The 27764-nt window shown below is 39.6% G+C and overlaps 1 protein-coding gene across 1 annotated transcript in view; it reads right to left on the bottom strand.

The window, feature by feature from the left end:
* Window positions 1-23689: 23689 nt before the first annotated feature.
* Window positions 23690-27764, bottom strand: part of LOC136863849 (zinc finger TRAF-type-containing protein 1 homolog) — a 190217-nt gene continuing 186142 nt past the window's right edge. Inside the window, exon 6 of the mRNA XM_067140183.2 lies at window positions 23690-25115. Within this exon, the coding sequence (XP_066996284.2) occupies window positions 25088-25115 (28 nt within the window). The 3' untranslated portion in view covers window positions 23690-25087. The remainder of the gene's footprint in view (window positions 25116-27764) is intronic.

Raw genomic sequence — 27764 nt, 5'->3', positions numbered from 1 at the left:
CTCTCACAATCTTGTAACTTATTTAGTACTCTGTACAAAATAACATCATCTGCAAACAGCCTTATCACTGATTCCACTTCTTTACACATATCATTGATATACTGGGTAAAGCGAAATTCACGCACTCGGGCGTCGCAGCGCGACCTCTCACATGCCAGCAATAAAAAATGTCTCTCACAAAAGTTCGTCCTGCGAGTATATCCAGGAGAAAAAGGTCGTTGAAGAGTGGCAATCTGGCAACACTGCAACCACATGTAGGGTAACTACCTCTCTCAGCAAAAATTAGTCGTGCTGTACAGTTGGAGCAGTGGATAGAGTTTTGGGTTAGCGTGTAGGAGGTCGAGGGGTCGATCCTGGGTTGATGCGTATGTTTTTTTAATTTCGTAAATGTAGTCCAGGTGTTAAAGAATCTGGCATCTTCATCGTCAACCATTTGCACTTATATACTACGATCCTAGCAATGGACGAACATTCGTTTTCGTTAGTCAGCTTTGAAAGACGCACTTTCCACGTCTTGGGCATGAATTCATTCGCACCACTTCATCTACTACATGCATTACAATGTGTTCAGCGTTACTAAATTTTGTAAACGTTGGATACATCTGACCTAAGAAACGGTGTCTTACTGTAATACAGTATGTAATGTCCGATGGAAATTAGCAAATAAAAAAGCGCCTCAACCCAGGATCAAACCCTCGACCTCATGAATGCTAACCCAAAACTCTATCCACTGCACCAACTGAACAGCATGACTAAAACGTGCTGACAGAGGTAGTTACCCTACATGTGGTTACAGTGTTGCCAGATTGCAACTCTTCAACGTTCTTTTTCTGCCGGATATACTTGCAGGACGATCTTTTATGAGATATATTTTCTATTGCTGGCATGTGAGGAGTCGCGCTGCAATGCCCGAGTGTGCAAATTTTGCTTCACCCTGTATATAAGAAAACATAAAGGTCCAATAATACTGCCTTGAGGAATTCCCCTCTTAATTATTACAGGGTCAGATAAAGCTTCGCCTTCTCTAATTCTCTGAGTTCTATTTTCTAGAAATATAGCCACCCATTCAGTCACTCTTTTTTTCTAGTCCAATAGCACTCATTTTTGCCAGGAGTCTTCCATCATCTACCCTATCAAATGCCTTAGATGGATCAATCGCAATTTAGTCCATTTGTCCTCTTGAATCCAGGAAATCTGCTATATCTTGCTGATATCCTACAAGCTGAGCTTCAGTGGAATAACCTTTCCTAAACAGAAACTGCCTTCTGTCAAACCAGTTATTAATTTTGCAAACATGTCTAATATAATCAGAAAGAATGCTTTCCCAATGCTTACATCCAATGCATGTCAAACTGACTGGCCTGTAATTTTCAGCTTTATGTCTATCAACCTTTTCTTTATACACAGGGGCTACTATAGTACCTCTCCATTCATTTGGCATAGCTCCTTCAACCAAACAATAATCAAATAAATAAGTATTTCAGATATGGTACTGTATCCCAACCCATTGCCTTTAGTATATCCCCAGAAATCTTATCAATTCCATCTGCTTTTCTAGTTTTCAACTTTTGTATCTTACTGTAAATGTCATTTTCATCACAGGAAAATTTTAATGCTTCTTTCATATTATTCACATCCCCAATCTGGACATTAACCTTGTAACCAACAATCTTTACATACTGCTGACTGAATACTTCTGCCTTTTGGAGATCCTCACATATACACTCCCCTTGTTCATTAATGATTCCTGGAATGTCCTTCTTTGAACCTGTTTCTGCCTAAAAGTACCTATACATACTCTTCAATTTTTTCAGTAAAATTTGTATGACCACCAATTATGCTTGCCATCATGTTATCCTTAGCTGACTTCGTTGCTAGATTCAATTTCCTGGTAAGGTCCTTCAATTTCTCCTTACTTCCATAACTATTTCTAACTCTATTTCGTTCCAACCTGCACCTCCTCCTTAGTCTCTTTACTTCTCTGTTATAATATAGTGGATCTTTACCATTCCTTACCACCTTTAAAGGTACAAACCTCTTTTCACATTCCTCAACAATTGCTTTAAACCCACCCCAAAGTCTGTTTATATATTTATTTACCATTTTCCAGCGATCATAGTTACTTTTTAAAAACTCCCTCATACCGGTTTTATCAGCCATATGGTACTACTTAATAGTCCTAATTTCAATACCTGTCTTTCTTTCACATTTATTTTTAACTACAACAAAAACAGCTTCGTGACCACTAATACCATCTAATACTATGGTTTTTCTATAGAGCTCATCTGGTTTTATCAGCACCACATCCAAAATATTCTTCCCTCTAGTTGGTTCCATCACTGTCTGAATCAGGTGCCCTTCCCATATTAACTTATTTCCCATTGGTTATTCATGATTCCTGTCATTCGCATTTCCTTCCCAATTGACATCTGGTAAAATTGAGATCACCCGCTACAATCACGTTCCTTTCCTTATCGTTTCCCACATAGCGATACACATGTATCAAATAATTCTGAATCAGCGTCAGCGCTACCCTTTCCCGGTCTGTACACTTAAAGACATCAAGTTGACTATTTTTAGAGATGAGCCTTACACCCAGGATTTCATGTTTTTCATCCTTAATTTTTCGTAGTTTTTCAAATTCTTCTTTCACCAGAATGAATACTCCCCCTCCTACCATTCCTATCCTATCTCTACGATACACACTCCAGTTCCATGAGAATATTTCTGCTTCCATTATATCATTTCTCAGCCATGATTCAACTCCTATTACAATACCTGGTAAGTATACATACATACATACATTATCATTATAGACTGTTATGCCTTTCAGCGTTCAGTCTGCAAGCCTCTGAGGATTTACTAAACGTTGCCACAATCCTCGATTTGCAACTAGTGTTGTGGCCTCATTTACTTCTATACCTCTTATCTTTAAATCGTTAGAAACTGAGTCTAACCATCATCATCTTGGTCTCCCTCTACTTCTCTTACCCTTCATAGCAGAGTCCATTATTCTCCTAGGTAACTTATCCTCCTCCATTCGCCTCACATGACCCACCACCGAAGCCGGTTTATGCGTACAGCTTCATCCATCGAGTTCATTCCTAAATTAGCCTTTATCTCCTCATTCTGAGTACCTTCCTGCCATTGTTCCCACCTGTTTGTACCAGCAATCATTCTTGCTACTTTCATGTCTGTTACTTCTAACTTATGAATAAGATATCCTGAGTCCACCCAGTTTTCACTCCCGTAAAGCAAAGTTGGTCTGAAAACAAACCGATGCCAAGATAGTTTCGTCTGGGAGCTCACTTCCTTCTTACAGAATACTGCTGATCGCAACTGCGAGCTCACTGCGTTAGCTTTACTACACCTTGATTCAATCTCACTTACTATATTACCATCCTGGGAGAACACACAACCTAAATACTTGAAATTATCGACCTGTTCTAGCTTTGTATCACCAATCTGACATTCAATTCTGTTGAATTTCTTACCCACTGACATGAATTTAGTCTTTGAGAGGCTAATTTTCATACCATACTCATTGCACCTATTTTCAAGTTCCAAGATATTAAACTGCAGGCTTTCGGCACAATCTGCCATTAAGACCAAGTCGTCAGCATAGGCCAAACTGCTTACTACATTTCCATCTAACTGAATTACTCCCTGCCATTTTATACCTTTCAGCAGATGATCCATGTAAGCTACGAACAATAAAGATTAAAGATTACAGCCTTGTCTAACCCCTGTAAGTACCCTGAACCAAGAACTCATTCTACCATGAATTCTCACTGAAGCGCAATTGTCAACAAAAATGCCTTTGATTGATTTTAATAATCTACCTTTTATTCTATAGTCCTCCAGTATAGTGAACATCTTTTCCCTCGGTACCCTGTCATATGCTTTATCTAGATCTACGAAACATAAACACAACTGCCTATTCTTCTCGTAGCATTTTTCAATTACCTGGCACATACTGAAAATCTGATCCTGACAGCCTCTCTGTGGTCTGAAACCACACTGGTTTTCATCCAACTTCCTCTCAATGACTGATCGCACCCTCCCTTCCAAGATGCCAGTGAATACTTTGCCTGGTATGCTAATCAATGAGATACCTCGATAGTTGTTGCAATCCTTCCTGTTCCCTTGCTTATAGATAGGTGCAATTACTGCTTTTGTCCAATCTGAAGGTACCTTACCAACACTCCACGCTAATTTTACTACTCTATGAAGCCATTTCATCCTTGTCTTCCCACTATACTTCACCATTTCAGGTCTAATTTCATCTATTCTTGCTGCCTTATGACAATGGAGTTTTTTTACCATCCTTTCCACTTCCTCAAGCGTAATTTCACCAACATCATTTTCCTCCTCCCCATGAGCTTGGCTGTTTGCACAACAACCAGGATGATTTCCTTTTACATTGAGAAGATGTTCAAAATATTCCCTCCACCTCTCCAGTGATTCCCAGGGATCTATTATGAGTTCACCTGAATTACTCTAAACACTGTTCATTTCCTTTTTCCCTCCCTTCCTAAGATTCTTTATTACTGTCCAGAAAGGTTTCCCTGCTGCTTGACCTAGTCTTTCCAGGTTATTATCAAAATCTTCCCATGACTTCTTTTTGGATTCAATAACTATTTGTTTCTTTCATCTACGTACAAATCCCTGTCTGCCTCGGCCCTTGTTTGGAGCCATTTCTGATAAGCCTTCTTTTTACGTTTACAGGCTGCTCTCACTTCATCATTCCGCCAAGATGTTCGCCGTTTCCCATCTTTACACACAGTTGTTCCTAGGCATTCCCTTGCTGTTTCTACAACAGCATCCCTGTATGCCACCCATTCACTTTCTATATCCTGAACCTGCTTGCTGTCTACTGTTCGAAACTTCTCACTAATCATATCCATGTACTTCTGTCTAATTTCTTCGTCCTGGATATTTTCTATCCTTATTCGTTTGCAGACAGATTTTACTTTCTCTACCCTAGGCCTAGAGATACTTAGTTCACTACAGATCAGATAGTGGTCTGTATCATTGAAAAATCCGCGAAAAACTCGTACATTCCTGACAGATTTCCTGAATTCGAGGTCGGTTAAGATATAGTCTATTATGGATCTGGTACCCCTAGCCTCTCTTGTGTAGCCTTATGCTTGAAGAATGTATTCGTAACAGCTAAACCCATACTAGCACAGAAGTCCAGCAAATGCTTCCTATTCCCATTTGCTTCCATATCTTCCCCACATTTACCAATCACCCTTTCATATCCTTCAGTTCTATTCCCAACTCTCGCATTGAAATCACCCATCAGCACTATTCTATCCTTGCTGTTGACCCTGACTACGATGTCACTCAATGTTTCATAAAACTTGTCAACTTCATCCTCATCTGCACCCTCACATGGTGAATACACGGACACAATTCTTGTCCTAATTCCTCCAACTGACAAATCTACCCACATCATTCGCACATTTACGTGTCTAACAGAAACTATGTTGCGTGCAATGGTATTCCTGATAAAGAGCCCTACCCCAGACTCTGCCCTTCCCTTTCTAATACCCGTCAAGTACACTTCATAATCTCCTATCTCTTCCTAGTTCTCTGCCCTTACCCGAATATCACTTACTCCTAGCACATCCGGATGCATCCTCTTTGCTGACTCAGCCAGTTCTATTTTCTTTCTCAAATAAGCCCCATTAATATTGATAGCTCCCCATCGAATTCTATTTTGTTCGCCAAGTTGTTTCCAAGGAGTCCCTCGCCTGTCAAATGGGAGTGGGATTCCGTTACTCCCATAGGTCCGAGGCTTGCTTAAAATGTTCTGAGCTCGGTAAATTCATGAAGCAGGATGCTACCCTACTTGCACATAGTCCAAGTGAGGATCTCTCCTCTAACGGGTTATGGAGCACCGGTGAATTGTATAGTCCTAGCCGCCTGAGCACAAGCAGGGCCATGACTCAGAATATGTCCGAGATGCCCACTCCCATTTCATAGCAACTGGTATCCCAACTCTCAGGAAAACTTACTAGGCCACTCAGCCATTGCCCATGGTTCACAAACTAGGATGTGACTACAGTAACCCACAAACATGAACCTGGTAAGTATATATCTATTAAATTACTTTACTCGATTCCTTTGTTTACAATGCTTCTACAATTGAGCACTAACATTTCTATGTCATCCCTACTTGACTTCCAGTTCCCTGTTCGTTGAACACTGCTCCATAGGCCACCCTGTTTTCCTGAATGTACCTGTCTATAACCGTTCTAAACACGTTTCCTAACTCATATGTACCACTCCAGTTTAAGTGATGGCCAGCTGAGCGCAGATCCCTGTCTCCTACCCACCCATTAGGATCTAGAAATCTCACTCCCAGTTTCCCACATACCCACTCCATAGTTTCATTTAAATCCCCAATCACCTTCCAATCAGTATCCCTCCTACAGAGTATTCCACTGATAACAATCTCCGCTTCCTTAAACTACACCCATGCTGCATTTACCTGATCCCACACATCCCCAACTATGTTGATACTTATACCTGCTTGCCTTACGTTTTTAGTACCAACGTGAAACACTACCGCCTTCTCCTTTCCCTCTCCCTTCTCTTCTACTTTCCTAAACATCTGCCTCAACCTGATTCCTGGATAACACTTTATCCTGGTTCCCTTTCCTCCAAACACTTCCCCCACATGTCTAACGATGGAATCCCCCATGACCAGAGCCTCAACCCTACCCACCTCATTTGAACCCCTCCCCTCCTGGTCAGCCCTATCTTCTCTCACTGCTGCAGAACCTACTTCCTCCTCCCTTTTCTCCCTCCCATGACCGTGTTCCACCTGTCTTTTCCTTTCCACTACACTATATCTTGCTAGAATCCTACATGTTGAGCTTCAGTGGAATAACCTTTCCTAAAACCAAACTGCCTTCTATTGAACTAGTTATTAATTATGCAAACATGTCTAATATAATCAGAAAGAATGCCTCCCCAAAGCTTACATGCAAAGCATGTCTAACTTACTGGCTGTAATTTTCAGCTTTATATCTACCACCCTTTCCTTTGTACACAGGGGCTACTATAGCAACTCTCCATTCATTTGGTATAGCTCCTTCATGCAAACAATAATCAAATAAGTACTTCAGATATGGTACTATACTCCAACCCATTGTTTTTAGTATATCCCCAGAAATCTTATCAATTCTAGCTGTTTTATAGTTTTTTCAACTTTTGTATCTTATTGTAAATATCATTATTATCATATGTAAATTTGAATACTTTTTAGCATTAGTCACCTCCTCGATCTGGACATTATCCTTGTAACCAACAATCTTTACATACTGCTGACTGAATACTTTTGAAGATCCTCACATACACACTCCCCTTGTTCCTTAATGATTCTTGGAATGTCCTTCTTGGAACCTGTTTCTGCCTTAAAGTACCTATATATACCTTTCCATTTTTCACTAAAATTTGTATGACTGCCCATTATGCTTGCCATCATGTTATCCTTAGCTGACTTCTTTGCTAGATGAAATTTCCCAATAAGATCCTTCAATTTATATGTATAAGAAAACATAAAGGTCCAATAATAATGCCTTGAGGAATTCCCCTCTTAATTATCACAGGGTCAGATAAAGCCTTGCCTACTCTAATTCTCTGAGATCTATTTTCTAAATCTATTTCTTTCCAATCAGCACCACCTTCTTAGTCTCTTTATGTCTCTATTATAATAAGATGGGTCTTTACCATTCCTTACCACCTTTACAGGTACAAACCTATTTTCACATTAATCAACAACTGTTTTAAACCCATCCCAAAGTCTGTTTACCATTTTATTTAGCGTTTTCCACTGATCATAGTTACTTTTCAAAAACTCCCTCATGCCTGCTTTGTCAGCCATATGGTATTGCCTAATAGTCCTACTTTTAAAGCCTTCCTTTCTATCACATTTATTTTTAACTATGACAAAAACAGCTTCATTAACACTAATACCATCTATCACTTCAGTTTCTCTATAGAACTCATCTGGTTTTATCAGCACCATGTCCGGGATATTTTTCCCTCTATTTGGTTCCATTACTTTCTGAATTAGCTTATTTCCCATTTGTTGGTCATGCTTCCTGCCGTTCGCATTACCTTTCCAATTGACATTTGGTAAATTCAGATCTTCCACTACAGTCACATTCCTTTCCATGTCATTTCCCACATACCTGATTATCTTATCAAATAATTCTGAATCAGCATCAGTGCTACCCTTTCCCGGTCTGTACACTCCAAAGACATCAAGCTGCTTATTATCTTTAAAAATAGCCTTACACCTAGAATTTCATGTTTGTCATCTTCAACTTTTCCTTATTTACAAATTCTTCTTTCACCAGAATGAATACTCCCCCTCCCACCATTCCTATCCTATCACTCCGATACACACTCTACTTCCGGCAGAAAATTTCTGCATCCATTATATCATTTCTCAGTCAAGATTCAACTCCTACTACAATATCTGGTAAATATATATCTATTAAATTACTTAATTCTATTCCTTCCTTTACAATATTTCTACAGTTCAACACTAACACTTTTATGTCATCCCTACTTGATTTCCACATCCCTGTAACCGTATCACCGCTCCCAAGACCACCCCGTTTCCCTGAATATACTTCCCTATTACCCTTCCAAACAAATTTCCTAACTTATACTTGCCACTGGGGTTTAAGTGAAGGCCATCTGAGCGCAAATCCCTATCTCCTACCCACCCATTAGGATCTAGAAATCTCACTCCGAATTTACCATATACCCACTCCATAGCCTCATTTAAATCCCCAATCACCCCCCAGTCAGTATCCCTCCTACACAGTATTCCACTGATAACGATCTCCGCTTCCCTGAACTTCACCCATGCTGCATTTACCAGATCCCACACATCCCCAACTATGTTGGTACTTATACCAGCTTGCCTTACGTTGTTGGTACCAACGTGAAACACTACCACCTTCTCCTTCCCCTCCTGCTTCTATTCTACTTTCCTCAACATCTGCCCGAACCTAATTCCTGAATAATACTCTACCCTGGTTCCCTTTTCTCTACACTTTCCTCACATGCCTAACAGTGGAATCCCCCATGACCAGAGCCTCAGCCTAACCACCTCATTTGATCCCCTCCCCTCCTGGTCAGCCCTATCTTTCCTGACAGCTGGAGAAGCTACTTCCTCCTCCCTTTTCTCCCTCCCATGCTCCTGTTCCACCTGTCTTTCCTATCCTCTACTCTACATTTCCCTATCCTACCTTTTCCCTCCCTCCTACTTCCGCACATCTCAGCAACAGTTTGCTGTTCCTCATCTTCCCTCTGTTGTTCTACCTGCAGTGACTTGTACCGATTTCTCATAGACACCTGTCCTGAATTCTGATCCTGAATAGAGCCCTTAGCGTGCAATCTCCTTCCCCTATGAACTTTAGACCACCTGTCTTCTACAATTCCCCCCTTTCCTTCCCATCTCTCTTTTATACACCTACTGTATCCTGTACATTGTTTGAGGGAAGCCTACCTTCCTTCCTGTCTTCTGAGAGAATCCTTATTATCTCCCTCAAACTCTCCGACTCCTCCCTAATACTCCTCAATGCCTTGCCACAGCCACAGTTCTTACACTTGCACTCCTTAGCCATTCTTTACAGAAAAATGAAAAGAAAAGGGGAAAGAAAATAACTTATTATGTGCAAAAAGAATTCAAGGAAATAAATATAGTATAGGATAGTACACAAATATCACACGACAAAAAGGCAATATATTACTACACTACAGGGAGCCTCCGTGGCTCAGACGGCAGCGCGTCGGCCTCTCACCGCTGGATACCGTGGTTCAAATCCCGGTCACTCCATGTGAGATTTGTGCTGGACAAAGCGGAGGCAGGACAGGTTTTTCTCCAGGTACTCTTGTTTTCCCTGTCATCTTTCATTCCAGCAACACTCTCCATTCTCATTTCATAGCATCTATCACTCATTAATAAATCACTTTGGGAGTGGCGACCCCATCGTACTAATAGCCTATATCTGATTCATTCATTCCATCCCTGACCCGGTCAATGACTGGCAAACAGGTTGTAGTTTTTTTCATTTTTTGTCATTACTACACTACAATACCACTTCGTCATACTCTATTTTTATCCTACACCACCACAACAGGATAAAAACTGCTGTTAATTACTGAATACCGAAAGGAATACACAAGAATTACGCAATTCTAAACTGCAGTTAAGCCTATCCTAATTACAGCTACAGAATTTCAGTAAGAGAATTTCTACGGATACCTCTACTATACTACACAAATATTTTACAATAATAGAATAAGCATGCAAATTTCTCAGCAACAGTTCCCTGTTCCTCATCTTCCCTCTGTTGTTCTACCTGCAGTGACTCGTACTGATTTCTCACATACACCTGTCCTGAATTCTGATCCTGAATAGAGCCCTTACAAATATACTGCTGTACAGTACACTACATTAATTTTAAACTTCGTTCACACATATCCTAATTTCTCATAGTAACCAAATCCCATGGCACTACAGTCCTGACGGGCCTTGGCCTACCAAGCGAACGCTGCTCAGGCCGAAGGCCTGGAGATTACGAGGTGTTGTGTGGTCAGCATGATGAATCCTCACGGCCGTTATTCTTGGCCTTCTAGACTGGGGCCGCTATCTCACCATCAGATAGCTCTTTAATTCTAATCATGTAGGCCGAGTGGACCCCAAACCAGCCCTCAGATCCAGGTAAAAATCCCTGACCTGGTTGGGAATTGAACCCGGGGCCTCCGTGTAAGAGGCAGGCCCTACACCATGGGGCCGGCGTAATTTCATATAGTAATATATCTTATTATGCCACTGTACCTACACCCCAAATGACTTCATTATCAACTAAACCGTTTGTACCCCCACTCCTCACTCAGCTCCTACTCGGTTAGAGGAGCCAGATATTCATATATGTTGTTTTAACCTTGAAAAACCTCCTCCTCAGGTTACTACTCAAACCTATATGCCTACGAGTTTAACGCATGATGAGGAAATCAAAAGAATATATGAAGACATAGATTTACTACGATATGTAAAAGGTGATGAGAATCTAATCGTGATGGGAGATTGGAATGCAGTGGTAGGCCAAGGAAGAGAAGGTAATACAGTAGGAGAATTTGGATTGGGACAAAGGAACAAAAGAGGAAGTCAGCTGGTTGAATTCTGCACTGATCATAATTTAGCCCTTGCTAATACTTGGTTAAAACACCACAATCGACTACTCTATATGAGGACGAAACCTGGAGACAATGGAAGGTATCAAATAGATTTCATTGTGATTAGACAGAGATTCAAAAACCAGGTGTTGGATTTCAAAACTGTCCCAGGAGCAGACGTGGACTCTGGCCATAACCTGTTGGTCATGAAATGCCATTTGAAGTCGAAGAAATTGAAGAAAGGAAAGAATGCAAGGAGATGGGATGTAGACAAGTTGAAAGAAAAGAGTGTGAGGGATTGTTTCCAGGAACATATTGCAAAAAGCAAAGTCATCTCCGTACAGGCCATGAAGGTCTTTAGAGTGGTGGAAGGGAAAGGCTTCCACTATCCATAACCTCGGCACTCGATGGGGTAGAGTGGTTAGCCCTATGCCCGGCCGCCTTTGCCCCAGGAATTAACCTGGTACTCATTTTTGGTGTAGGCTGAGTGAACCTCAGGGCCATGTGCACCTCCGGAAGTGGAAATCTTGTTTCTTAAATTTTATGACTTCCTGACGTGGATTTGAACCCACGCCCTTTCAGGCAAACTGGACACGCCTAAACCGCCTCGGCCAGGCAGCCCCTGGAACATATTGCACAAGGACTAAATGGAAAAAAAAAAGGCTGAAGGAAACACAATATAGGAAGACTGGATAGTCATTAAAAATTAAGTCAGTAGGGCTGCTGAAGAAATGTTAGGAAGGAAGAAAAGATCAACTATGAATCAGTGGATAAAGCAGGTTATACTATCTGGCTCCATGGCTAAATGGTTAGCGTGCTGGCCTTTGGTCACAGGGGTTCCGGGTTCGATTCCCAGCACGGTCAAGAATTTTAACCTTCACTGGTTAATTTCGCTGGCACGGGGGCTGGGTGTATGTGTCGTCTTCATCATAATTTCATCCTCATCATGACGCGCAGGTTGCCTACGGGCGTCAAATCAAAAGACCCGCATCTGGCGAGCCAAACTTGTCCTCGGACACTCCCGCCACTAAAAGCCATACGCCATTTCATTAATCATTTCAGGATATACTAGACCTGATTGATGAACGACAAAAATACAAGAATGGTAGAAATGAAGAGGGCAGAAAAGAATACAGGCAATTAAAGAATGAAGTGGATAGAAAGTGCAAGGTAGCTAAGGAAGAATGTCTGAAGGAGAAGTGCAAGAATATTGAAGGTTGTATGGTCCTAGGAAAGGTAGATGCTCCATACAGGAAAATCAAGGAAACCTTTGGAGAAAGGAAATCTACAAGTATGAATATAAAGAGCTCAGATGGAAAGCCACTTCTAGGAAAAGGAGACAAAGCAGAAAGATGGCAGGAACATATCCAACAGTTGTATCAAGATAAAGATGTAGATGAATTGGTTCTGGAACAAGAAGAGGCTGTTAATGCTGATGAAATGGAAGACCCAATTTTGAGGTCAGAGTTTGACAGAGCTGTGAGAGACCTAAATAGGAACAAGGCACCTGGAATTGATGACATTCCCTCTAAATTACTGACTGCCTTAGGAGAAACCACCGTGGCAAGGTTATTCCATTTACTGTGTAAGATGTATGAAACAGGCCATCCAATTTTCAGCAAAATGTTGTTCTACCTATTCCCAAGAAAGCCGGTGCTGACAAGTGTGAAAACTATCGCACCATTGGTTTAGTATCTCATGCCTGCAAAATTTTTACACGTATTATTTACAGAAGAATAGAAAGACAATTTGAAGCTGAGTTGGGAGAAGATCAATTTGGTTTCAGAAGAAATGTAGGAACACGTGAAGCAATCCTAACTTTATGTCTGATCTTGGAGGATCGAATTACGAACGACAAGCCCACGTACATGGCGCTCGTAGATCTAAAAAAGGCATTCGATAATGTTGATTGGACCAAGCTATTTATGATCGGGATCTGATACCGAGAATGAAGAATTATCTACAATCTGTATAAAAATCAGTCTGCAGTGATAAGAATTGAGGGCTTTGAAAAAGAAGCAGCAATCCAGAAAGGAGTGAGGCAAGGCTGCAGTCTGTCCCCCTCCTTTTTAGTGTTTACATAGAACAGGCAGTAAAGGAAATCAAAGAGGAATATGGAAAGGGAATCACAATCCAAGGAGAGGAAATCAAATCCTTGAGATGTGTCGATGATATTGTTATTTTATCTGAGACTGTAGATCTCCAGAAGTTGCTGAAAGGTATGGTCGAAGTCTTGAATAAGGAGAACAAGGGGAAAAAACAAGCCCAAAACGAAAGTAATGGAGCGCAGTCGTACAAAGTCAGGTGATGAGGAAATATTAGATTAGGAAATGAAGTCTTAAAGGAAGTAGATGAATATTGTTACTTGGGTAGTAAAATAACTAACGATGGTAGAAGTTTTTTTTTTTTTTTTTTGCTATTTGTTTTACGTTGCACCGACACAGATAGGTCTTATTGCGACGATGGGATAGGAAAGGCCTAGGAAGTGGAAGGAAGCGGCCGTGGCCTTAATTAAGGTACAGCCCCGGCATTTGCCTGGTGTGAAAATGGAAAACCACGGAGAACCATCTTCAGGGCTGCCGACAGCGGGGCTCGAACCCACTATCTTCCGATTACTGGATACTGGCCGCACTTAAGCGACTGCAGCTATCGAGCTCGGTGATGGTAGAAGTAAGGAGTACATAAAATGCAGACTAGCACAAGCAAGGAAGAGCTTTCTTAAGGAAAGAAATTTGCTCACTTCAAACATTGATATAGGAATTAGACAGATGTTTTTGAAGACTTTTGTCTGGAGGATCGTGGCATTGAATATAAGTGAAAAATGGGTGATATCTAGCTCAGAAAGAAAGGGAATAGAAGCTTTTGAAATGTGGTGTTGCAGAAGAATGCTGAAGGCGAGATGGATAGATCAAATCACAAATTAAGAGATACTGAACTGAACTAGTGAGAGGAAATCAATTTGGCTAAATTTGACTAGAAGAAGAGATAGAATGATGGGACAAATCTTAAGACACCCAGGACTTGTTCAGTTGGTTTCTGAAGGAAGTGAAGGTGGTAAGAACTGTAGGAGTATACCAAGGTGTTAATATGACAAGCAGATTAGAGTAGATGTAGGATGCAATAGTTACTGTATAATCTCGAACACCACACGCACTGTTTTTTTCGAAAATATCGCTTCCGAAATTGGGTGCGGATCTTATTAAAAATTTTGGAAAATGTATCTTTCCAAATGCGCATAAATCTGGCATCACCGCCGGCGCAGCTTGGCAACAATGTTCTCTCCGCTCTCAGTATATGCTCCTTCCGCGCTTGGCGTCAGTCTCACGCACGTTCTCGGAGTATCAACACGAATTCCACATAGCGTTTGCGATCTTTTACTGCGAGTGAGAAACTGAAAGTAGTTCGGGAAGCCGAAATGATTGGAAATCGTGCCGCCGGTAGGAAATACGATATTGATGAGTCATGTTTTCACGATTGGAGAAAGAAGAAAAATGTGCTGTTAACATGTAGTGGTGATCATAGAGCTTTTTGTGGACTGAGTGTACAGTTTCCAGAAATTGAAAAGAAAACTTTATAAATATGTGACAGAAAGGCATGAATTGGGATATGGTGTGTCAACTGAAATGTGTTAGCTAAAGGCATTAGAGATCGCAAAGGAACTTTCATCGGAAGGGTTCAAGGCAAGCTGAGGATGGGTTTGTAATTTTTATAAAAGAAATGAGTTGAGTGTACGAAGGTGTACCTCAATTTCACAGTGTCTTCCTGGTGCCTACGATGAGAAGTTATTGTCGTTTCAGCGTCACATAATTCGGTTGCAGAAGGAAAATGCATATTTGCTTTCCCAAACTGGCAATGCAGATCAGACGCCAGTCTACTTTGAAATGCCAGTGGACACGACTGTGATTGTTAAGGGTGCGAAATGTGTTACCATTAGAATGTGGTAATGAAAAACAACGGTGTACGGTAATGTTGTGTATTCTCGCCGACGGAACCAAAGTGCCGCCATACATTGCTCTCAAGCAAAAGACGCTTCTTAAAATCTACCCGCTGGTGTTATCGTCTGATCTCTGAACTCCGGCTGCATGGACAGTTCACTTGTGGAAGACTGGGTAAAGTGTGTCTGGCAACATCGCCCTGGTGCATTATTGGGACAAAAGAGCTTGCTTCTTCCCAACACTTACCGCGGCCACACAACAGACGCTGTGAAGAAACATATCAAGGATGGGAAAACTGACCTAGCAGTCATTCTGGGCGGGATGACGTCTATGCTACAGCCGCTGGATGTCTGCGTGAACCGTCCACTTAAAGCAGCCTTGAAACAGCTCTATACAGAATGGATGACAGCTGGTAATCACACACGGACACCAACTGGTCGCATCCAGCGCCCGGAAGTTCACCTGCTGTGTTCGTGTATCTTGACGGCATGGAATCGTATCCCTGGAGACCTCATACAGAAGAGCTTCAGGAAATGTAGCATTTCTAATGCTATGGATGTCAGCAATGACTACATTTTGTGGGAAGGTGATGGTGATGAAAGTTCCAATGTTGGTACTGATGATAATGATGATGATGAATGAACCCAAGGTAGGTTGTACGGGACGTTGGCTTTCTAGGCTTTCCTTTGTAAATGGCTTAGACAAACCTGTGGTCAACGCCCGCTCCTTCTCCTTCTTCCCAACCTTTCATCCCTCATGTTGATTTACCTTCTAACTCTAATACTATATATATCAAGTCTGATTGATTTTCCCCTTTCCTTCACATCTCGTCAGTCTCACCAGCATCAAGACACTTATCGTCAAGATATTCTTCCATCCTTCTCTCATGAAAATTATCAAAGGCTCTTTAAGTTAGCTAAAGATCTTCTTGTGTACAAATCCACTGCCAAAGCTACTCCCAAAGTTGTTTTGCCTCGTATTCTTCAACCTACGATACTCCAGTATTTTCACAATTCACCTACTGGTGCACACTTGTGAATGGACAAAATTTATACTAGAATTCTATCACAATTTTATTGGCCAAATATGCAACAGCAAATTCATGACTATGTCCAAAAATGTTCAGCATGCCAAAAAATCTAAACCGTCTAACAAACTTCTGCCGAACCCACTACCTTTCCATCAGACACCTATTACATTAATATTGTAGGTCCTTTAATTCATTCCTCTTCTGGAAATATTCACATTTTAATATTACTTATTGGCTTTTCGAAGTTTTTGGTTTTGTGTCCTTTATGCAAATGGTCTTCTGCAATAGTAATTAAAATGCTACCGGACCAAACTTTTCCTATGATCGGCATCGCTGAACGATTAGTATCTGATAATGCTACGATTTTCACCTCCAAACTATTTCATGACTTTTGCTTCACTTTAGGTATAACGAAAATCTTTACTACCCTCTATTATCCCCAAAGTAATCTGGTAGAAAGATATCATCGAAATCTGAAAACTGTTCTGATGATTTTTCATTGGATAAGGAACTGGCAGACTGTTCTTAAACAACTATATCCGGCTCAACAACAACATGAATTTGTTTACAACCGTAAGCACAAGCCTCCTAGTTTTAAGTTATCAGATTTTGTACTGCTCAAAAATCATCCACAGATTTCTGCTGTGGCTAATGTATCTGTAAAATTTTGTCCTCAAAGATAGGCTCTTTTAAAATTATTTTTCTTTCATCACCTGTCAACCTGATTTTGCAAGCAGTTGACAATCGTTCTGATGTAGGGAAGGCTTATGTTTCTCAAGTGAAAAGATTTGTTTCTACTTAGCTTTTCGTATGTTCTGCCTCTCTTGCTCTCTAACCCCCCACCCTTTCTCTCGCCAAGCAGGCCCGGATTCCTCTCTCCCTCCCAAGCCTTTGAGGTACTGTAATGGGAATTTTGTTTTTCTTCCCAACCATTTACTTTATCCTAAATCATATACTTATCTTTGTGAATTTTTATAGCATCCCTTTCGAGATATTGACCCCCCCCCCCTCCTCTGTTACTCCATGTATATTGTAATACTTATTGGTACATTTTCGCATCCCTTTTTCAGCGTTTCTTGCTTTTTTCCCCTTCTATCTCTTTGACTGCAGGCTCCCCGGATGCTGATTTCTGGATTACCGTCTGCCTCTATCGGATCTCCTCTCTACTTGAATTTAGACGTACTGTGCACTGTCTTCCACAAAAAGAATTTGCTTTACGTCCCAGTAACTACTCTTTTAAGGTTTTCGGAGATGCCGAGGTGCCGGAATTTAGTCCCGCAGGAGTTCTTTTACATGCCAGTAAATCTACCGACATGAGGCTGATGTATTTGAGCACCTTCAAATACCACCGGTCTGAGCCAGAATCACAAAAAGAATCAAAAGGATGTTTTTTCCTGGGCAGTTGGCTGATAATGAAAAGATTTCAACTTACCTCAGTTGCATTTCCGCTTAATGCTGCTCAACTATCATCTGCACTTTGTACCAACCTTCTATGTACTGCTCTTCGTTCTCCTAAGCCAGGGATGGCAAACCTTTTCCGACTAGCGTGCCAGTTAAAGTCTTGTTTATTACTCTTTACTGTCTAGTGTGCCACCGGTTATTATTCTTAAAATTCATCCTGGAAGCCCCCTCATATGACTTCATTTAGATATTAGATTGCATTACATACCTATAAATACAATCGGCTGAATGTTTCATGATTTTATTTAGCAAAAATCCCTGAAAATTACATTTACAAAACAAATAAATTTTAAGAATAAGATATATTTTTGTTTTAACCTAATAAAATTTGTAAAATGTATGGACATAGAATTGATTGTGACCTACTTCTTTACTAAAGAGTAATGTTGAAATATGCTATGTTGATAGATTTTCGACCTATTTATTACATGTTAAAATCATTAAAATATGTTAGTAGCCTATTTTGTGCGGTGTGCCACTGAAGTCGTATTCGCGTGTCACCAAGTGGCACGCGTGTCATAGGTTCGCCATCCCTGTCCTAAGCTTTCACCCGCGTGACATCACTACCAGCTGACTCTCCATGTCAACGTTCCAGATCTTCTCGACTTCTATCGTGTGTTCATGTGACTTAACTTCCACTTGTTTTTCTCTCTCTCCAATCATGTACAAATTTGCCCACTTTTACTCTCTCCAGGGAAATGAACTACTGGCCTGTTTGAAGAGAGGAGGTGCCTGATTTGCCAGAGAGACTTTATTCTCCCATTACCTATATCTGTGTAACATTACGCTGTGATTATGGAAGGGCTTATGAGGTATAGACATTGGCAATATTTGTATATTTAACATAAGGTTTTTTCCTTCCTGTTTTTCATATTTGGAAGTGTAACTTCATGGTCAGCCTTGCTGACATATTGACTTAACCTTTTGACGAGTGCGCACGGCACATGCCGTGCAATAATGCTGGCCGCATCCGAGTAAGAATTTGACCGGTAAACAACCCCTGGGGAGTAATAAATTTTTTAAAAATTACAATTAACATATTTATTACAACTCTGAGAGACTTTGAGACACATGAAAAGACATTTTGGATCGAGAAAACACTGTCATTTCAAAACTTTTTTAATGCATCACATTCATTAATATGGCTGTTTAGTTCATCTATAATATAAGCTGCCTCTGTGGATCAGTGGTAGAGTGTCGACTTCCGGATCCCAAGATAGTGGATTCAAAGCCGGCAGAGGTGGTCGGTGAAGGACATGTGATTTATTCAGGTAAAAAAGTCCATTCGACACTCCATGTCATACGATGTCGGCATGTAACAGGTCTCTGGTGACACATTTGGTGTTCACCCAACAAAATTCATTAAAACTCAGTCATAGACGCCCAAGAGAGTTTCCGTTTATTCGGTCTGACATCTAGTAGGCCTAGAGTAAAACAGAATGTCGAAATTGATGAGCAGACAGCCAGATGGCGTCAAATTGAAATGTCTGCACACGGTAGCTGAGGCCATACCTTTATTATTATTATTTTTATCTATAATATCATCACTTGTAATTTACAAAAGAAGAAACTTTGTTATATTTAAGAAACTGGGCGAGTTGGCTATGCTGTTAGTGGCACGCAGCTGTGAGCTCACAACCAGGAGATAGTGGGTTCAAACCCCACTGTCAGCAGCCCTGAAGATGGCACACTGTAGTGAGCGAAAGTACAGAAAGCCACCTCATTACCTTCCGGAAGATGCGTTCTGTCATGACATGGATAAATTTTGAATTTAAGTTACTCTGTAAAAAACTATTTTTAAAAATGTAAAGGCAGTTTTGAATTAAAAGTCTTAATTTTGGTAATTGGACCAACACTGTTCTTCGAATTAAAAATTATATGTATTTCGAATTAAACAATTTAAATAACATGCAAAACCGTACCTCGTGTTTCCAGGAATGAGAGATTCTTTGAATTGGGTGGGATTTTGAATTATTGAGGTTCTACTGTACTGCCTAGTATGCTCTTTGTTCCTCAACTTGTATTTATAATCTGCAACAAGGAAAACCTATTTTTTACAACAACAGAATATCATTACCTTCATTATGTGTTTCATCACAATCATTTTCACTGCTGCTGCCAGCACTATTACTTGTTTCTGCACTGCTTTCATCTCGGTGGAAGTTACGGCCAAAATTGACTTCCCAGGAAGAACATTTTGTTTACTGCAGTGGAAAGCAGCAGGTTGTGTTGGAGGGAAACAAGTTTCCTTGAGCATTTCCTTCTTCCTCATTTACGTGGGTAGATCAAATATAGACAAGAATTACCTTAAACATTTATGGAATCAACCAAGAAAAAATACACATATAGAGATCACTTTTCTACAGAGTTTCCTGCCTTCGATACACATTTTCTTCATTGGATTGGTAAGATTTTGATGCTGTCCTGATAGAAAGGAGAAGGACGTGTGTGGAGCCAGTTGCGCACAAACTTTTCTACACTTTCACCATCAAAGTGCTGTCCTCCTAGGTCTTGTTCGAATGGTCCAAACAAATGGTAGTCGCAAGGCGATAAATCTGGACTCTACGGAGGGTGTTCCAGAGGTGTCCAGTGAATTTTCTCCAGTTTTTCCTGCGTGAAAGCGGCAGTTTGCAGCCTTGCATTGTCATGGAGAAGAATGACATTTCGGATCGGTTGCTGGTGTCACTTGTTGCGATATGGAGCTTTTGCTTCATCCTTACGGTGACAGTAATAGCCTGAATTCATTGTTCCTGGTTCGTGAAGAAAATCCACCACCAAAACACCCACGGAGCCCCAGAAAATGGTTGCAAGCACCTTGCCAGCAGATGGGCATGTTTTGGCCTTGACCGGACAGGCTTCGTCTCTTCGCCACCATTCCATGCTTGTCTGCTTTGAATCTGGGTGAAATGATGCACCCAAGTTTCATCACAAGTCACAATACAACACAGGAAATCTTCTCCTTATTCCTCGTAGCGGTGCAGGAGTCCCTGACAAACTTTCTAGTGTGAAGTTTTTTTTTTGTTCCTGATTGAGGAAACGAGAAACCTAGCTGGCAAACAATTTTCTGAAATGTCGTTCATCTCGGATGATGATTTGAACACTTCCGTAACTTATTCCTACAGCTAAAATAATCCATGAAATTTTATTCACTGATCTTCACCAATAATGTCATGAATGACCAGGCGAGTTGGGCGTGCGGTTAGGAGTGCGCAGCTGTCAGCTTGCATCCGGGAGATAGTGGCAGCCCTGAAGATGGTTTTCCAAGTTCCCATTTTCACACCATGCAAATGCTTGGGCTGTACCTTAATTAAGGCCACAGCCACTTCCAACTCCTAGGCCTTTCCTATCCCATCGTCGCCATAAGACCTATCTGTGTCGGTGCAATGTAAAGCAAAAAAAAAAAGTCATCAATGGCAAAAACGTTATCTGCAGTGATGCCTGTCTGCGGTCTCCTTTCATGAGGTTCATTTTCCACAGCTTCTCATCCTACCACAAACTTTTTAGCCAACTCATAGACTCGAGTCTGCAAAAGTGTTTCTTCCCCAAACTGTGCGAGGAAACCATCTCAAAATTTCAGAAGGTTTGGTGCCCACATTTGCAAGAAATTTGATAATGATGCATTGCGCAACAGACGTATGCACCTCTTGCTCACTCATGGTGTAATGAAGCAGCCCAGCCCTCCACCGCCGTTAGCACACTCATACCCCTTCTCCAGACACCACCACCAACTTCCTGGTAAAGCCCCACCTCAGGATTATTACTAACAGCAGCGGAACATTCAAATTCACATTTATATTTGATCCGCCTTTGTATCACTGGTTGTCCTAAAATGTCAAAAACATATCAGATGTAAGGCTTTTCAGGCGTTTGCCTGACACATCCCACTCTGATGAGTTTAGTGTCAGACCTAAGACGAAACGCTGGTTAAAAGAGCAAACGCCTGAAAAGCCTTACATCTGGTATGTTTTTGACATTTTTGACTTGCTCTATTGGTGAAAAATATCTAATTCCCTCCATGGGAATTTAGAATTTTCAACTGGTTGTCCTCCCATTTCTTTTTTTTTAATGTACTTTCTGCACTTCATTTTGTAGAGTGGGCCAAGGTATACCATACAAATGCTTTCCTATAAGACAACTTACCACTTTTAATATCACGTATGGCTTTTTCTAATAGTTTTGGTTTGTTATTACACCTTTCTGCCTCTGATAATTTCTAGGCATTGTCCGTAATCACCCAGACTGCTTTAAATTTTCAATAAAATGTGCGTAAAACACTACTTTTCTGTAAATCACACCACAATTCCACAGCAATCGTTCACAAACACTTCAGTCAGTTGATCTCATTAACAACCATATTTAAATTGCATTCCTTTCAGTCGCAGCAATCGAAAGTATCCACTTATGATAATGCATGAACTTTCAACAATGCCAGTGCACACTGGAAATTTTATTAAGTATGAGGTTGAATCTAAATAAATAACGCGTAATGCAGGAAACATAACCTCAAGGTCAAACTACAACGCATGCCGAAGTGCAAAGCAGCGGCAACTCGTTGCTATGCAACAAAAAATAAGGCAAACCTACCATACTGTCCAAAACCACCTCTGTGTCCGAAATCACCCCATTTTATGGTACTAAAAAACTATAGCAACTTCTCCAGCATTTTGAAGAGAGAAAATCACTTCCTAGGATCCCTTACACGCAGATTTTATTACAAATTTGAACACCGACTTGTTGAGAGTTTTAACTCAATATCACATTATCAGGGTTTTATATTTTGTATGTGCCAATTTTTGTAACTTTATACATGTTTTTAGCTGAAGATGTTCCAAATGAGAGGAACGACTAGCCATAAAAAGTAAATAAGTATTGGATAGTGGGATTCTTCCTTCAACCTAAACCTTAGTTGTGATATGTTGATGTACGTTCAATAAAAAGATTAACACAGTGTGCCACTCATGTACAGAACACTACCTACTCTCAATAGCAAGTAAAATATAACCCTGACTAAAGTGCACAGAGCACTGCAACAGAATGGCGCTGGTCAGCAAAACCTGGTGTGTTGTATAGTGTTGTCAACTCTAAACTGTGAGTGTTATTATGCAGGGTTGCCAGATGGCTGCAGGAGTTCGCATTAATAAATAAATTCAGAAAACTTGTTCAAGGCAACACTTCTCCCAAAAATGTTATGTATGCATAAAATAAGATTCCAGAATTTTTTAAGATGTAATATTGGATTTTTAAAGAAATGTGATGTGATGGAGGAAAAATAACACCAGATCCTGTTTCAGGATGCAAGAGCCATCCTAGAAAATGATACAGTAAAGGTGGCAATTAAAACAGTGCAGGAGAGTGTTATTTTCCTTACCTGCGTTTTGATGTGATCCAAAAATGTTCAAAACCTGCCATACAGAAATATTAAAATTCAGTTTATAGCGTAGTCTTGCAGATTAGTTCCTTAGAGTTACCATATTTTCATGCTATAATACTCACCTCTTTTTGAGAAAATGTCCTTTTACATTCTGAGGTGTATCATATTCACAAACAGGCTCGAATTTAATTATGCTCTATACACCTGTACATAAACATGAGAGATGATGGAAACTACAAATGAGAATGAGCGTGCCTTTATATTCCTGAAGTAGTCATACCATATTCATTCAGAGCCACAGTCCACACAAATGTTTTCAGAAATATTTTCCTAACATGTATACTTGAGTTTGATATTACCAATATTTTCTTCTTTGCATGTTTTGTCCTCCTTACTTTTGCACCATTGGTTGTTCTACTATCCATTTACTTCCTTCAAAACTTTATTACATAATTTGATATATACTAATATACTACATCACTTGATTTCATTCAACTGCATTTTATCAATTTTTTAAAAATGAATACTATACCACTAATTTTGAATTTTGTTTATTTATAATTCTGATTTGCTTTTTGTTCATTAAGTTATCATTCTGTATGACTGCACAATAGGATAGGAATTGGCAATGGCTCAAGAGTAACAGGAACTACAGAAGGTGAAAGCAATAATACTACAAAATAGAGAATAAGGAAAATCCATTTTTTATTTCCTTAATCAAAAACTAGAGTGAAATACAGATACTCAGAATACCATTGCTAACTGTTAAGGCTGAAGAAATAAGTCTTCAGAAGTCTTCAGAAGTATTTCCATAAAGCAATTATACAAACTATTCCATTTGTACAGGATTTCTTTTAATATAAGTATCGTAATGCAGCATTAACTTTATTAAACAATGGCTCCAAATCAAATATGAATATATTATGTAACAAAATTGCTGGCCCTTAACAAGGTTACACAGTTAAATTCACAATTTACAGGCATTACTTTACAACTCTTCACCAATATTTCTGTTCACACCTAGAAGAGCACTTCAATGATTATGTCATATTTTGAAAGAAATATCAAGAAGTATATCAAAAGAAACTGATCACAGAAAATGTATTTTACAGTTCAAACAATTCATTTAAAAATATATACAGAGTAAACATTATTGCTTCATGTAACACAAGCCAAGTACCGTATCACTGAACTTGTATAACAAATAAATCAATCTAATATTAGTAAAGCAGATCATATTTCAATGGGTACCATAATTAACATTTCAATGCAAATGAAACACATGGATGAGAAAGTCAAAATAATAAGTCTCTTTTTATAACAATCTTTGTTTGCATGGTTTATAAATTTCTATTTGTAAGAAAAAGATATGAGAAGTTTTATCAACTTTCACTATTTATAAATAATGTTTAAAGCTTGTCAAGTGTTCCATTTAAATAAATATAAGAATCTCCAATAGTAATAAATACATCTCTATTAAAGCTTTAATCCAAGGTTAATGTTATATTCATCCACCTGAATGCAAATATGTCTAATGCACCAATCAAATGACATGGCACTGATATAAAATATTGGCAGCAGAGTCACATCTGGATACTAATTAAAGATAGATTTTCATGATTGTGAGAACAATAAATAACCCAACTAAAATTTTAGTGCATGCATTTTAGAGTACTGATACTTCAAATTCCATTCTATATCACAACCAGATCTTAGTAAATTTGGCAGTATAAGGCTGGGAATAAATTGTGTAAATTTGTTAACTTCCAAACCAATTGGAGAAGTCAAGAACTGAACTACTTGCACAAATATTGATTAAAAGAAAAATTTAAGCTGTACTCTAAAAAGGTTTTGCAATTTCAAACTTAGCAAGAACAGTTACTTGTCATTGCATTAATGATTAACATCTGATTATGGAACATGACAACTTGCCATTTTAACTTACATTTCCCAATTTACATTAACAGATCTAAGCTCTACTGCAAATCTGTGTACAGGAAGGAAAGAAGCCACTCCATAAGCAGTGCAGGAGACTGAGTTTAAGCATTTCTGAGTTCATGCCCATCTGTATCTTCAATGTTATTTGGACATCAAAAACATGATGAGCCTGAAAAAGTAACGAAAAATCTGTAACAACAGCATTTCCATTTTACTGGTTGGCTGTGCAGAAAAGGTATGTGGCAGAACAACAGGAAATGTGAAAGACAAAGAGACATACTGGTGGAATGATAGGGTAAAGATTTAAGTGAAGGAAAAGAAAATGGCATGGAAAACATCTATCACCCAAGAAAGTAGAAGAAAATATGTGGAGGCAAAGAATTTGACCAAGAAAGCAGTGGAGGAAGGAAAGATGCTGGGCCTTATTCACACAGAAATTGAGAGATGATATGCAGGGCAGCAAGAAATTACTGTATGGCATCTTAAGAAACAAAAAGAGGGATCAGATTTGTGAAAGATGAAGGCAGCATAATATTAACAAAGCCAGAAGAAATAAGAAATACACGGAGAGAGTATTTTCAGAAGTTGCTGAACATAAGACCTGATGGCAGTCATTCAATGGACAACCAGGAAAGGCAATTACTTGATGAAGAAATGGATAAAGAAATTACAGTGAATGAAATTGAAATGCAGTAAGAAATATGAAGAATGGAAAAACTGCTGGAATAGATGAAATTTCAGTGGAGATGATAAAGGCAGCTGGAACAGTAGGCCTGCAGTGGACATATTTAGTTCTCAGGATTGTCTGGGAGAATAAGGAGGTCCCTGAGAATTGGCAAAAAAGAATAATCATCCCAATTTTCAAGAAAGGCGATAAGAAGGTATTGAAGAACTATGGGGGAATTACTCTAATATCCCATGTTGCTAAGATAATGGAAAGGATACTGGAAAGTAGAATGAGGCTGAGGGTTGAAAATCAGATACAGGAAAATCAGTTTGGTTTCAGAAGTGGAAGGTCAACAACAGAGCCCATTTTCATTATGAGACAACTAAAGGAAAAGCAATGGAAGTACGGGAATGATATGGTGATGACATTCATCGACATTGAAAAGGCATATGACTGTGTCCCCAGGACTAAAGTTTCGGACAGTCTGGTGCAAAAAGGAATTGGACAGGGATTAATAAAAATGATCATGGCAATGTACAAGGAATGTTGTAGTTGCATGCAAACGCAAGTTGGCAGGACAAGTTGGTTCAAAATCACTAGTGGGCTGAGACAGGGAAGTGTTCTATCGCTAATCCTCTTTACAATAGTAACGGATAGCATCATGAGAACTGCAAAAGCAACATATGGAGGAAGAGAAATGAACATCTTGTTATTTGCAGATGATATTGTAATTTGGGGAGAAGAGGACATGACGTTTCACGAACGTTTGGATGTGGTGAGTGGGAATATTGAAGAATGTGAATTGAAAATAAGTATAGAAAAGAGTTAAACTCTTGTTATGACTAGAGGGGAGAAAGAAGGGAAAGGTCAGATTAGACTTGCAGACAAGTCCCTGGAAGTAGTGGAGACGTTCAAATACCTGGGGAGTGAATTAAAGGAGAATGTTCGACTGGATGCTGAGATTAGTAAGAAGATTCAAGCTGGAAGCTGTTTCTATCATAGTGTAAGAAGCATGGTATGCGACAAAGATGTGCCAATGGAAGCAAAGGCAACTATGTACAAGATGTATTTCATACTCACAACTTACAGAGCAGACACTTGGACAATGACAAAGAAGGATGAGAGTCGAATACAGGCAGCCGAAATGTTCTTGAGGAGTATGATACAGAAGAGTAGAAGAGACAAAATAAGGAATGAGAAAATCCAGGAAGAAATTGGAGTGGAAAAAATGAATGACAGAGTAGAGAAGAGCCAACTCAGATGGTTTGGGCACATAAAGCGAATGAGTGACAAAAGAATGCTAAAAAGGGTAATGGAAATGCAAATGCAAGGAAGGAGAGGCCGTGGATGACCACAATTGAGAGGGAAGGACACAATCCAATGCAGTATTATAGAAAGAAACCTGGACTGGGACAAAGTGTTGGAGGAGGAGTGGTGGAAAGACAGAGGAATGTGGAGAGGAAACATATTTGCCCCTACTCGGCTACAGATGGATAAAGGGAAATGAAGATGATGATGATGATGATGATGATGATTACTACACATGAAAATTGAATGTGCAATATTATTCTGCTGCATATTCACAAGAGTTTTCAGAGTCAGCTTTATACATATACAAAATAACTCTTTGGGTAATGGCAAAAGGAATTGTACAACAGAAGGTGAAGCCTTAATTAGAGAATAAATGACAGAGCAGATAACTGGTCACAGGATGACAAGTTGCCCCCTTATTCTCCACATAGGCATGACGTAAGACAAATTTATATTCAACGTATCGCCTGAGGCTTTGTCCAGGGTCTGTTAGTTCACTTCCTATTTCGTCCACCTATCACATTTGCCCATTACATTCTTTTGACACTTTTGACACTTTTATGTTTTGCCTATATATTTTGTCTACCTACTAAATATTTTCATCCATTTTTGTCCACTTCTCGACTGTGTAGTCTATCAATCATTAACAATCGATTTCAATATTCTGAATAATTGAAAGCCTAATTTATGAAGAGTTTGTAATAGACTAGGCTAAAATTATATCTATAAGTACATAATATACGATTCAAGTTATACAGTATGTAGAGAGAAATAGGAACAAGAGAAGGAACACACAACTGGACGAACATAATGGCAGGTCAGTATGGGAAGAGGGAGCTC

This window comes from Anabrus simplex, chromosome 2 (genome assembly GCF_040414725.1).
Source record: "Anabrus simplex isolate iqAnaSimp1 chromosome 2, ASM4041472v1, whole genome shotgun sequence".
Taxonomy (NCBI): domain Eukaryota; kingdom Metazoa; phylum Arthropoda; class Insecta; order Orthoptera; family Tettigoniidae; genus Anabrus; species Anabrus simplex.
This window is presented reverse-complemented; position numbering and strand designations above follow the sequence as displayed.